This window comes from Boleophthalmus pectinirostris, unplaced genomic scaffold (assembly GCF_026225935.1).
Source record: "Boleophthalmus pectinirostris isolate CB_2022bp ecotype Guang Dong unplaced genomic scaffold, ASM2622593v1 HiC_scaffold_13, whole genome shotgun sequence".
Classification (NCBI taxonomy): domain Eukaryota; kingdom Metazoa; phylum Chordata; class Actinopteri; order Gobiiformes; family Gobiidae; genus Boleophthalmus; species Boleophthalmus pectinirostris.
In genome coordinates, this window is record NW_026571036.1 from 881,392 (window position 1) to 895,058 (window position 13,667).

The 13,667-nt window shown below is 51.2% G+C and overlaps 1 protein-coding gene across 3 annotated transcripts in view; it reads right to left on the bottom strand.

Moving 5' to 3' along the window:
* Positions 1–13,131, bottom strand: part of LOC129407610 (C-X-C chemokine receptor type 3-like) — a 29,540-nt gene extending 16,409 nt beyond the window's left edge. The window contains exons 1-8 of one of the 3 annotated variants that reach the window (XM_055149151.1): positions 12,921–13,130; positions 12,764–12,849; positions 12,343–12,687; positions 8,139–8,390; positions 6,755–7,123; positions 6,338–6,649; positions 1,611–1,824; positions 363–473 (exon numbers count right to left, since the gene is read on the bottom strand). In XM_055149151.1, the coding sequence (XP_055005126.1) occupies positions 460–473; positions 1,611–1,824; positions 6,338–6,649; positions 6,755–7,123; positions 8,139–8,390 (1,161 nt within the window). In that variant the 5' untranslated portion in view covers positions 12,343–12,687; positions 12,764–12,849; positions 12,921–13,130 and the 3' untranslated portion in view covers positions 363–459. Of the gene's footprint in view, positions 1–351; positions 474–584; positions 1,825–6,337; positions 6,650–6,754; positions 7,124–8,138; positions 8,391–12,342; positions 12,688–12,763; positions 12,850–12,920 lie in introns of those variants that run through there. The other 2 variants (XM_055149150.1, XM_055149149.1) reach the window with 2 other exon arrangements.
* Positions 13,132–13,667: the final 536 nt, after the last annotated feature.

Genomic DNA, 13,667 nt, shown 5'->3' on the forward strand with positions numbered 1-13,667 from the left:
AGAGATGAAAAATTTTAATCATAAAATAAAATCTGACAAAATAGAAATTTAAAAGTTTGATTTTTACACAATCTGTGACCATTTTTAATCGGCGGAAGAACTGGTTTAGTCCTGGTTTAGTCCTGGTTTAGTCCTGGTTTAGTTCTGGTTTAGTTCTGGTTTAGTGCTGGTTTAGACCTGGTTTAGTTCTGGTTTAGTTTAGTCCTGGTTTAGTCCTGGTTTAGTTCTGGTTTAGTCCTGGTTTAGACCTGGTTTAGTTCTGATTTAGATCTGATTTCTTTATCAGATTAAACACAACTCAATGTTTCATGGAGGTTTTAAGGAGAAACAGAGACAGGAGATCCTGAAGACCTCCTGAAGACCTGAAGTCCTGAAGTCCTCCTGAAGTCCTGAAGACCTCCTGAAGTTCTGAGGGAGCAGGTGGTGGTGTGGTGATGTCACAGGGAGGAGGGGGCGGGGCTAAGGGAGGTTCTCTGTTCAAACACAGACGCGGGTCAGAGGTCAGGGTTGGGGTCAGGGTTGGGGTCAGGGTTGGGTCAGGGTTGGGGTCAGGGTTGGGGTCAGGGTTGGGGTCAGAGGTCAGGGTTGGGGTCAGGGTTGGGGTCAGGGTCAGGGTTGGGGTCAGGGGTCAGGGGTGGTGTATTCATGTTCTCTGGTTTTAAAGGAGATGTTTCTGCACACAGAGAGTTTTGACTCTTGGTTCTGTGGACACGAGCTCCAGCGTCTAAACCCACAGTGACGTCTGTCGATTCTCGCTGCTCCGACCAAATCAGCTCCTACATTTTTGTGTTTACAGCCAAACCCTCAAGGCCTGTTCAGACTTCAGAAGAGTTTGGTTCTTGCTCCCAGAGCTCGACCAACTAAATGTCGTCTTTTGTTGCTCCAGCTCCTGTTGTTCTTGTTCTTGTTCTCGACGCCTCAGCTGAACAAAACTTTGTTCTTCATTTCTTCAGTTCTGTTCCACGTCTTGGCTCTGATTGGTTCTTCATGTGTTTGTGGTTTATCTGTTTCCTCGTCGGTGCGGAACAAAAAAAAAAGGATGGTTTTGAGTCAGAGTTGGAGGAAACGGAGAGAAAATACAAACATGTGAAGGAGTCGACGCTCAGGGACCAAATGAACGACGCAGATTCAGAGAAAAGAGTTGAAATTGAAGAGAATGAAGAACCGAGAACAAACAGCATCAAACCTGCGTCTCTGATCCAAACAAACATGTGTCAAACTGGAGACGTCCAGCTGAAGGTCCATTCAGACTCAGAAGAACTTTGCTCTGGTTCTTGAGGTGAGAAGAACAAGAACAAAGTTGGTTTGGGCTTTGACATTTCAGACTTTGTTCTGCCTCGTTCCCTTTGGTCAAACTTGTCCTGGAGATTTACTCCAGACTTTTCTTCACTGATTTTGGTCGGAGTCTAAAATGTTCAGCTGAGGCGTCGAGAACAAGAAGAAGAAGTGAACGACAGGAGCTGGACCAAGAAGAGCTCCAGGTGCAAGAACAAAGTTCTTGTGTTCTTCTCAAGTCTGAATCGGCCCCGACCTTCACTCTGGAGCGACGACCTTCACGAGCAGAACACGTCTCCTTTAAACTGTCAAAGGTCAAAGGTGAAAGGTCAGACCTGCGTGTGATTGGTCAGAGCGTGTAGTGTGCGTGCTGCGCTCTGATTGGCTGGTGGAGGACAGGCGTCTCTGTCGCTGGAGCTTGTGCAGGACGCCGCAGAAGCGCGTCCTGAAGGAGGCGCTGTTAAAGCCGTACAGCAGCGGGTTCAGCACGCAGTGAAGAAGAGCCAGGGTCTGAGTGAGCGACAGCGCCATCTCCAGGCGATCCACGGACTGCAGGAGAACAAGAACAACGAGAACATGAAGAAGAACATGAGGAACATGAAGAAGAACATGAAGAACATGAAGAAGAACATGAGGAACATGAAGAAGAACATGAAGAACATGAAGAACATGAAGAAGAACATGAAGAACATGAAGAAGAACATGAAGAACATGAAGAAGAACATGAAGAACATGAAGAAGAACATGAAGAACATGAAGAAGAACATGAAGAACATGAAGAAGAACATGAAGAAGAACATGAAGGAACATGAAGAACATGAAGAAGAACATGAAGAAGAACATGAGAAGAACATGAAGAAGAACATGAAGAACATGAAGAAGAACATGAAGAACATGAAGAAGAACATGAAGAACATGAAGAAGAACATGAAGAAGAACATGAGGAACATGAAGAACATAAAGAACATGAAGAAGAACATGAGGAACATGAAGAACATGAAGAAGAACATAAAGAACATGAAGAAGAACATGAGGAACATGAAGAAAAACATGAAGAAGAACATGAAGAAGAACATGAAGAACATGAAGAAGAACATGAGGAACATGAAGAACATGAAGAACATGAAGAACAGAAGAACATGAAAGAAGAAACATGAAGAACATGAAGAAGAACATGAAGAACATGAAGAAGAACATGAGAACATGAAAGAAGAACATGAAGAACATGAAGAAGAACATGAAGAACATGAAGAACATGAAGAACATGAAGAAGAACATGAAGAACATGAAGAAGAACATGAGGAACATGAAGAAGAACATGAAGAACATGAAGAACATGAAGAAGAACATGAAGAAGAACATGAAGAACATGAAGAAGAACATGAGGAACATGAAGAACATGAAGAAGAACATGAAGAACATGAAGAAGAACATGAAGAACATGAAGAAGAACATGAAGAACATGAAGAAGAACATGAGGAACATGAAGAAGAACATGAAGAAGAACATGAAGAAGAACATGAAGAACATGAAGAAGAACATGAAGAAGAACATGAAGAACATAAAGAAGAACATGAGAAAGAACATGAAGAACATGAAGAAGAACATGAAGAACATGAAGAAGAACATGAAGAACATAAAGAAGAAGATGAGAAAGAACATGAAGAACATGAAGAAGAACATGAAGAACATGAAGAACATGAAGAAGAACATGAGGAACATGAAGAACATGAAGAAGAACATGAAGAACATGAAGAAGAACATGAAGAACATGAAGAAGAACATGAGGAACATGAAGAAGAACATGAAGAACATGAAGAAGAACATGAAGAAGAACATGAAGAAGAACTGAAGAACATAAGGAACATGAAGAACATGAAGAAGAACATGAAGAACAAGAACATGAAGAACATGACCAGACCAGGACCAGGACACAACACCAGGACCACAACACCAGGACCACAACACCACCAGGACCACAACACCAGGACCACAACACCAGGACCACACCACCACCAGGACCACAACACCAGGACCACAACACCAGGACCACACTACCACCAGGACCACAACACCAGGACCACACCACCAGGACCACAACACCAGGACCACACACACCACCAGGACACACACCACCAGGACACACAACCACCAGGACCACACACACCACACACACCAGGACCACCAACACCACCAGGACCACACACCACCAGGACCACCACCACCAGGACCCACACCACCAGGACCACAACACACCAGGACCACAACACCAGGACCACCAACACCACCAGGACCAGGACCACACACCACCAGGACCACAACACCACCAGGACCACCAACACCACCAGGACCACACCACCACCAGGACACAACACCACCAGGACCACAACACCACCAGGACCACACCACCACCAGGACCACACCACCAGGACCACAACACCACCAGGACCACAACACCAGGACCACAACACACCAGGACCACAACACCACCAGGACCACAACACCACCAGGACCACAACACCAGGACCACAACACCACCAGGACCACAACACCACCAGGACCACAACACCACCAGGACCACAACACACCAGGACCACAACACCAGGACCACAACACCACCAGGACCACACCACACCAGGACCACAACACCACCAGGACCACAACACCACCAGGACCACACCAACACCACCAGGACCACAACACCACCAGGACACCACACACACCAGGACACAACACCAGGACCACAACACCACCAGGACACCACACAACACACCAGGACCACACCACCACCAGGACCACACCACCAGGACCACAACCACCAGGACCACAACACCACCAGGACCACCACACACCACCAGGACCACCAACCACCACCAGGACCACCACCACCACCAGGACCACAACACCACCAGGACCACAACACACCAGGACCACAACACCAGGACCAACACACCAGGACCACAAACACCAGGACCACACACACCACCAGGACCACACACCAGGACCACACCACCAGGACCACAACACCACCAGGACACCAACCAACCACCACCAGGACCACACCACAGGACCACAACACCACCAGGACCACCAACACCACCAGGACCACACCACCAGGACCACCAGGACACCACCAGGACCACAGGACCACACCACCACCAGGACCACAACACCACCAGGACCACAAAACCACCAGGACCACAACACCACCAGGACCACACCACCACCAGGACCACACCACCAGGACCACCACAGGACCACACCACCAGGACCACAACACCAGGACCACCACCACCAGGACCACCAGGACACCACACCACCAGGACCACAACACCAGGACCACAACACCACCAGGCACACACCAGGACCACCACCACCAGGACACACCACCAGGACCACACACCACCAGGACCACCACACACCACCAGGACCACAACACCACCAGGACCACACCACCACCAGGACCACAACACCAGGACCACACCACCAGGACCACACCACCAGGACCACAACACCACCAGGACCACAACACCAGGACCACAACACCACCAGGACCACAACACCACCAGGACACAACCACCAGACCACAACACCCACAACACCACCAGGACCACAACACCACCAGGACCACAACACCACCAGGACCACAACACCACCAGGACCACACCACCACCAGGACCACACACACCAGGACCACAACACCAGGACCACAACACCACCAGGACCACAACACCACCAGGACCACACCACCACCAGGACAACACCACCAGGACCACAACACACCAGGACCACACACCACCAGGACCACAAACACCACAGGACACCAACACCAGGACCACAACCACCACCAGGACCACCAGGACCACACCACCACCAGGACCACCACAACACCACCAGGACACACACCAGGACCACAACACCACCAGGACCACAACACCACCAGGACCACAACACCACCAGGACCACACCACCACCAGGACCACACACACCAGGACCACAACACCACCAGGACCACACCACCACCAGGACCACAACACCACCAGGACCACCACAGGACCACAACACCAGGACCACCAACACCACCAGGACCACAACACCACCAGGACAACACACCACCACCACCAGGACCACAACACCACCAGGACCACCAACCACAACACACCAGGACCACACACACCAGGACCACCAACACCACCAGGACCACAACACCACCAGGACCACAACACCACCAGGACACACCACCACCAGGACCACCACCAGGACCACAACACCACCAGGACCACACCACCAGGACCACAACACCACCAGGACCACAACACCACCAGGACCACACACCACCAGGACCACACACACCAGGCACCACCACCAGGACCACAACACACCACCAGACCACAACACCACCAGGACCACAACACCACCAGGACCACAACCACCACCAGGACCACCACCACCACCAGGACCACACACCAGGACACACCACACCAGGACCACAACACCACCAGGACCACAACACCACCAGGACCACACCACCAGGACCACACCACACACAGACCACACACCACCAGGACCACAACACCACCAGGACCACAACACCAGGACCACAACACCACCAGGACCACACCACCACCAGGACCACAACACCAGGACCACAACCACCACCAGACCACAACACCACCAGGACCCAACACCACCAGGACCACACCACCACCAGGACCACCACCACCACACCACCAGGACCACAACACCACCAGGACCACAACACCAGGACCACAACACCACCAGGACCACAACACCACCAGGACCACAACACCACCAGGACCACAACACCAGGACCACAACACCACCAGGACCACAACACCACCAGGACCACAACACCACCAGCACCAACCACCACCAGGACACACACCACCAGGACCACAACACCACCAGGACCACACACCACCAGGACCACACACCACCAGGACCACACCACCAGGACCACAACACCACCAGGACCACAACACCACCAGGACCACAACACCACCAGGACCGGCACCAGGAGTCACAGTGTTTCACTTCTCACCTCACAGTCGCTGGGTTTGAACTTCTGCAGCGTGTGGATCAGCAGCACGATGTTGAAGGGGGCGTGGCATAAGATGAACACCAGCGCCACCATCAGGACCAGGCGGATGGCGCGCTCTCTCCTGAAGCCCCGCCCCTTGCCGCTCAGGCCCCGCCCCTTCAGCAGCGTCGCCACAATGGAGCCGTAACAGAAGCTCATGACGATGAGCGGAAGCAGAAACCCCGCCGTGATCTGCACCACCGGCAACGCCGTCTTGACTGAGTACGCCTCGATGTGGTCAGGCAGCCGCAGGGCGCACACCATGGGAGTGGACTGAGGAGAGAGAACACACACCGTCAGAGGGGGAGGAGTCAGAGGGGGAGGAGTCAGAGGGGGAGGAGTCAGAGGTGGAACAAACTTTACTTCAGCAGATCTCACCTGGTCCGAGGTCTGGTTCAGAGCCTCCAACCCCATCACCTCGTGGTGCTTGGGCACGTAGCTCTCGTAGAAGATGAAGTTGGGCAGACTGAGCAGTACTGCACAGAACCACACGAGGGCGCACACGAGGTGGCGTGGCGCCTGTGAGCTCGCACTGAGCCGTCTGCGCGCGTGCACGACGGCCGCGTATCGGTCCGCGCTCACCGCCGCCAGCAGCAGGGCGGCGCCGTAGAAACTCATGCTGTACCCGCCCCTCAACATCTTACACCCCGCCCCCCCGTCTGACCACCCCCCCAGTTCCATCACCACCAAACCCGGCAAGACCAGGACTATAACCAGATCTGCCAGGGCCAAGTGCAGGAGCAGCACCTGCAAGACAAAAGACAGGAGCAGTGAGGACCAGACTAGACCAGAGGCAGAACCACACCTGAGTCCGGTTCCACTCAAAGTCCGGACTTCAGGTGTGAATAAAGACGAGATCTGATCCAAACGGACCCAGAACCACAAAGGGAACGAGCACGAGCAGAAATGACAGACATGCACACATGGAGGGTGGGGGGGAGGGTGAGGGTGGGTACCTGGGTGATGGGGGTGGGGTACCTGGTGATGGGGATGGGGTTGGGGTATGGCGGGACCCAGAACCACTGGGGATGGAGGGGACCTGGGTGATGGAGGGTGGGGTACCTGGGTGATGGAGGGTGGGGTACCTGGGTGATGGAGGGTTTGGGGGGTGGGGTACCTGGGTGATGGAGGGTGGGGTACCAGGGTGGGGTAGGGGGTGATGGAGGGTGGGGTACCTGGGTGATGGAGGTGGGGTACCTGGGTGATGGAGGTTTGGGGGGTGGGTACCTGGGTGATGGAGGGTGGGGGGGGTACCTGGGTGGAGGGTTTGGGGGTGGGGTGGGTGTGATGGGAGGGTGGGGGTGGGGTACTGGGTGATGGGTGGGGGGTTTGGGGGTGGGTACCTGGGTGTGGAGGGTGGGGGGGGGTTCTGGGGGTGATGGGGGGGTGGGTACCTGGGTGATGGAGGGTTTGGGGGTGGGGTACCTGGGGATGGAGGGTGGGGTACCTGGGTGATGGAGGGTGGGGGTACCTGGGTGATGGGGGGTGGGGTACCTGGGTGATGGAGGGTGGGGGTGGGTATCTGGGTGATGGGTGGGGGGGTGGGTACCTGGTGATGGAGGGTGGGGGTGGGGTACCTGGGTGATGGATGGAGGGTGGGGTGGGTATCTGGGTGATGGAGGTGGGGTACCTGGGTGATGGAGGGTGGGGTACTGGGGATGAGGGTGGGTACCTGGGTGATGGAGGGTGGGGTACCTGGGTGATGGGGGTGGGGTACCTGGGTGATGGAGGGTTTGGGGGTGGGGTGATGGGGGTGGGGTACCTGGGTGATGGAGGGTTTGGGGGCGCAGTACAGTGGGACGAGCATGAGGCAGTTCCCGATCAGACCCAGGACACAGATCACAGAGTGGACGTACGGACCCAGGACCAGGACCAGGCTCCGGTTCTGGACGGTGTCACACAAACCCTCCCACGTGCCGTTGTAGTAGTCTGAGTAGTCCACTTCCTCCCCGTAGTCCTCCAGAGGGTCCAGAGTGTCCAGAGTCTGGAACAAGGCCAGATCCAGGGAGGACATCTGAGGATCACAGACAAATAAGGACTACACCAGGACTGAACCAGGACTGAACCACGACTGCTGGTTCAGTCTGACCCAGACTAAACCTAAATTAAACCAGAACTAAACCAAGCCTCTGCTCCAGCCACAGTCTCCCTGGAGACCCTCTGGACCTGGTTCAGTCCTGGTTTAGACGATGATTCGGTCTGACTGGAGTGTGGTGTTCCCCAAGGCTCAATTTTAGGTCCAACCCTTTTTAATCTTTACACGCTGCCACTCGGACACAGTGTGACGTTCAAAGCTCTGCTGATGATACCGAGCTCGATATCACCGTGTCTCCTGATGACCTGAGCCCGATCGATTCCCTTTAAACTGCAGTTTAGATTTTAAGTCCCGGATGGCAGCAAACTTCCTCCAGCTCAACCAGAGTAAAACCGAGGTTTTAATTATTGGTCCTGAAGCTCAGAGTTAAGCTCCAAACCTCCTCACTGGACCCTGTGGGAGGGTCAGAAGTTTAGGAGTTATTCTGGATAATGAGCTCAGCTTTGAGCCGCACATCAGGTCCATCACTAAATCTGATTCTATCATTTAAAAAATATTGTCAGAGTCAGAACATTTCTCTCTTGAGCCAGTGCAGAGACTTTTACTTTTATTACAAACTGTGTTGATGTTCTCCTTTCTGATCTTCCACAGAAAACTACAGCTCCTCAAAACTCTGCAGCTCCTCAAAACGTTAAAACATTTTAAATTCTTGTATTGTTTTCTAAATCTCTAAACTCTCTTAGTCGTGTTTATTTCTCTGATCTGTTTTTATCACGAGCCTCTCGGACTCTCAGCTCCTCACGTCTCGTCTTCAACTGTCCCAAGAGTCAAACTAAAACTCAACACTCAGTTTTTACAGAACAGTCGACCTGAGAGACCTGAGGACCCGAGACACACAAGGACCTGAGGGACCCGAGGGCTGCTGCGAGTTTTCAGATTTTTAAAAGTAAACTCAAAACTTTTACTCATTTTAAATAAAATTCTTATTATTTGAATTAGTCTCCATTTAATTGTGTCTCTCCATTTTTTAAATCTTATTTTTATTTTTTGTATTTTTGCTGTGACTTTTGGAGTTTGATGTTTGATGTTTGTGTTTAAACTCCGGGCGGCGCTGTTGGTTTTTCATCCTCGTCATGTTCGTGTTTCAGCTGAAGCTTTTTGTTCCACATTTCAAGTTTATGAAAAGAGCTGAACAAGGAAAGTTTGATTGATGCGTCTGGTTGGTGCCAGGTTCAGGTTCAAGAGCCGTGAGAGTCCGGGTTTAGTTCTGGTGTAGTTCTTGGTGGTTTGTGGTCTGACCCAGTTACTACATAAGTACATGATTATGAAGTACTGAATACTGCAAAAGTACATGCACCAAACCAGGTCACTGCAAAGTGTAGCAGCCTCCACCGCACCGAAACCAGGTCTGAACCAGGTCTGAACCAGGTCTGAACCAGGTCTAGATCTGGTCTTAGTGGTTTGGATCGGGTAAAAGATAAAGATAAAGATAAAGATAAGGATAAGGATAAGGAGCTCTGTGTAATATTTCTGGTGAAAGTTCTGCTTGTTTCCATGGAGACGTTACAGCGCTGGAAGGTTCCGCAGTAAAAACCCTGAAACTCACCTGAACTAAGTCACATCAGACCGACTCGCCTCTCCACAGACCTGACCTGCCTCGTCTGAGTTTCTCCAGAAGGAACAAAAGCAAAGAAATAATATCTCCACGGAGACGAGCACCTCCACCCGAAAAGTTACACAGCAGCTTTAGAATAAGAGCAAATACACCAAGTACTACGAGTATTTGCAGTAGGAACAATAGCAGAAGTAGAAGTAGAAGTAGTAGTAGTATTTATAGTATTCGTAGTATTTACAGTAGCAGTATTTCCGGTGTGGAGACCTTTAAACACAATCACTTCACTGACAACAAAAGCAGAAATATGAAGTTCCTCTCAGAGACTTCCTCAGAACCAGGACTAAACCAGGTCTAAACCAGGTCTAAACCAGGTCTAAACCAGGTCTAAACCAGGACTAAACCAGGTCTAAACCAGGACTAAACCAGGTCTAAACCAGGACTAAACCAGGTCTAAACCAGGACTAAACCAGGTCTAAACCAGTCTAAACCAGGACTAAAAAAACCAGGTCTAAACCAGGACTAAACCAGGTCTAAACCAGGACTAAACCAGGTCTGCTAAACCAGGTCTAAAACCAGGACTAAACCAGGTCTAAACCAGGACTAAACCAGGCCAGGTCTAAACCAGGACTAAACCAGGAGGTCTAAACCAGGACTAAACCAGGTCTTAAACCAGGACTAAACCAGGTCTAAACCAGGACTGAACCAGGACTAAACCAGGATCTAAACCAGAAGGTCTAAACCAGACTAAACCAGGTCTAAACCAGGACTAAACCAGGTCTGAAACAGGTCTAAACCAGGACTAAACCAGTCTAAACCAGGTCTAAACCAGGTCTAAACCAGGACTAAACCAGGACTAAACCAGGCCACTAAACCAGGTCTAGTCTGAACCAGGACTAAACCAGGTCTAAACCAGGACTAAACCAGGACTAACCAGGACTAACCAGGACTAAACCAGGTCTAAACCAGGACTAAACCAGGTCTAAACCAGGTCTGAACCAGGAACCAAGGACTAAGACTAAACCAGGACTATTGGTCCTGATTTGGTGGTCTAACCAGGTAAACCAAAACCAGGTCTAAACCGGTCTAAACCAGGACTAAACCAGGTCTAAACCAGGACTAAACTCTAAACCAAGGTCTAAACCAGGTCTAAAACCAGGACTAAACCAGGATAAACCAGGTAGGACTAAAACCAGGTCCAGGCTAAACCAGGACTAAACCAGGACTAACCAGGCTAAACCAGGACTAAACCAGGTCTAAACCAGGAACGGAAACCAGGTCTAAACCAGGACTAAACCAGGTCTAAACCAGACTAACCAGGTCCTAAACCAGGACTAAACCAGGACTGAACCAGGTCTAAACAGGTCTAAACCAGGGACTAAACCAGGTCTAAACCAGGTCTAAACCAGGTCTAAACCAGGACTAAACCAGGTCTAAAACCAGGTAAACCAGGTCTAAACCAGGTCTGGTCTAACCAGGTCTAAACCAGGTCTAAACCAAAACTAAACAGGACTAAACCAGGTCTAACCAGGTCTAAACAGTCTAAACCAGGACTAAAACCAGGAACTAAACCAGGACTAAACCAGAAAACCAGGTCTAAACCAGGACAAACCTAAACCAAAACCAGGACTAAACCAGGACTAAACCAGGACTGAACCAGGTCTAAACCAGGACTAACCAGGACTAAACCAGGTCAGGACTAAACAGGACTAAACCAGGTCCCAGGACTAAACCAGGTCCTTAAACCAGGACTAAAGGACAGGACTAAACCAGGTCTAACCAGGTCTAAACCAGAACGAACTAAACCAGGTCTAAACCAGGTCTAAACCAGGACCAAACCAGGTCTAAACCAGGACTAAACCAGGACTGAACCAGGTCTAAACCAGGTCTGAACCAGGACTAAACCAGGTCTAAACCAGGACTAAAACAGGACTAAACCAGGACTAAACCAGGTCTGAACCAGGTCTAAACCAGGTCTGAACCAGGTCTAAACCAGGACTAAACCAGGTCTAAACCAGGTCTGAACCAGGTCTAAACCAGGACTAAATCAGGACTAAACCAAGACTAAAACAGGTCTAAACTAGGACTGAAACCAGGACTGAACCAGGACTAAACAAGGACTGAACTGGGAATAAACCAGGTCTCAGTGCTGTTATGATCTGAATCACACCTGAATATTCCACTGAAGTCACCTGGTCTAGACCCAGGTCCAGACTCAACCTGGTTCAGTCCTGGTTCAGTCCTGGTTCAGTCCTGGTTTCAGTCCTGGTTCAGTCCTGGTTCAGTCCTGGTTCAGAGCAGAGTAAAAGAGGAGCTCACCTTGTGGCGTTCAGGAGTCGAGTGAAGCTGTAGACGTTTGTTTCCTCTCACACCCACACGGTGACATCACAAATACACGACTGATTCACAAGATTTTAAACATGAACAAATCAAACGTTTCAGATTTAATCAAACAGAATCTAAAATCTAAAACCACATGAAACAGCAGAACTCGAGCTGAAACCCAAACTCAAACTCAAACCCAAACCCAAAGCCACGAGTTTTTATGATGATGGAACCAAAATGGATCAACTGAGACGCCCGGGTCTGCACCTGCCCAAGTCCACCTGCCAAAACTGCACCTGCCCAAGTCCACCTGCCAAAACTGCACCTGCCCAAGTCCACCTGCCAAAACTGCACCTGCCCCAAACCTGCCAAAACTGCACCTGCCCAAGTCCACCTGCCAAAGACCTGCCCCCACCTGCCAAAACTGCACCTGCCCAAGTCCACCTGCCAAAACTGCACCTGCCCAAGTCCACCTGCCAAAACTGCACCTGCCAAGTCCACCTGCCAAAACTGCACCTGCCCAAGTCCACCTGCCAAAACTGCACCTGCCCACCTGCCAAAACTCAGTCCACCTGCCAAAACTGCACCTGCCCAAGTCCACCTGCCAAAACTGCACCTGCCCAAGTCCACCTGCCAAAACCGCACCTGCCCAAGTCCACCTGCCTGAACTGCACCCGCCCAAGTCCACCTGCCAAAGCAGCACCTGCCTGAACCACCCCTGCCAAAACTGCACCTGCCTGAACTGCACCTGCCCTCGTCCTCATCCTGGTGGACATGGACATGGACGCGGACATGGACGTGGACATGGACATGAACATGGACGCGGACATGGAGGTGGACATGGACATGGACATGGACATGACGTGGACGATGAACATGGACATGACGTGGACATGGACGTGGACATGGACATGGACGTGGACATGGACATGGACATGGACGTGGACATGGACGTGACATGGACGTGGACGTGGACATGAACATGAACGTGACGTGGACGTGTGAACGTGACGTGTGGACGTGGACATGAATGGACGTGGACATGGACGGGACTGGACTGGACATGGACATGGACGTGGACATGGACTGGACGTGGACAACATGAACATGGACGATGGACGTGGACGTGACGTGGACATGGACGTGGACATGGACGTGGACGTGGACATGGACATGGACATGGACATGGACATGGACATGGACGTGGACGTGGACATGACATGGACATGGACGTGGACATGGACATGGACATGGACGTGGACGTGTGTGGAACAGAGTTCCAGCTGCATCATGTGATTCTGTGACTTTTGGCTGAATCC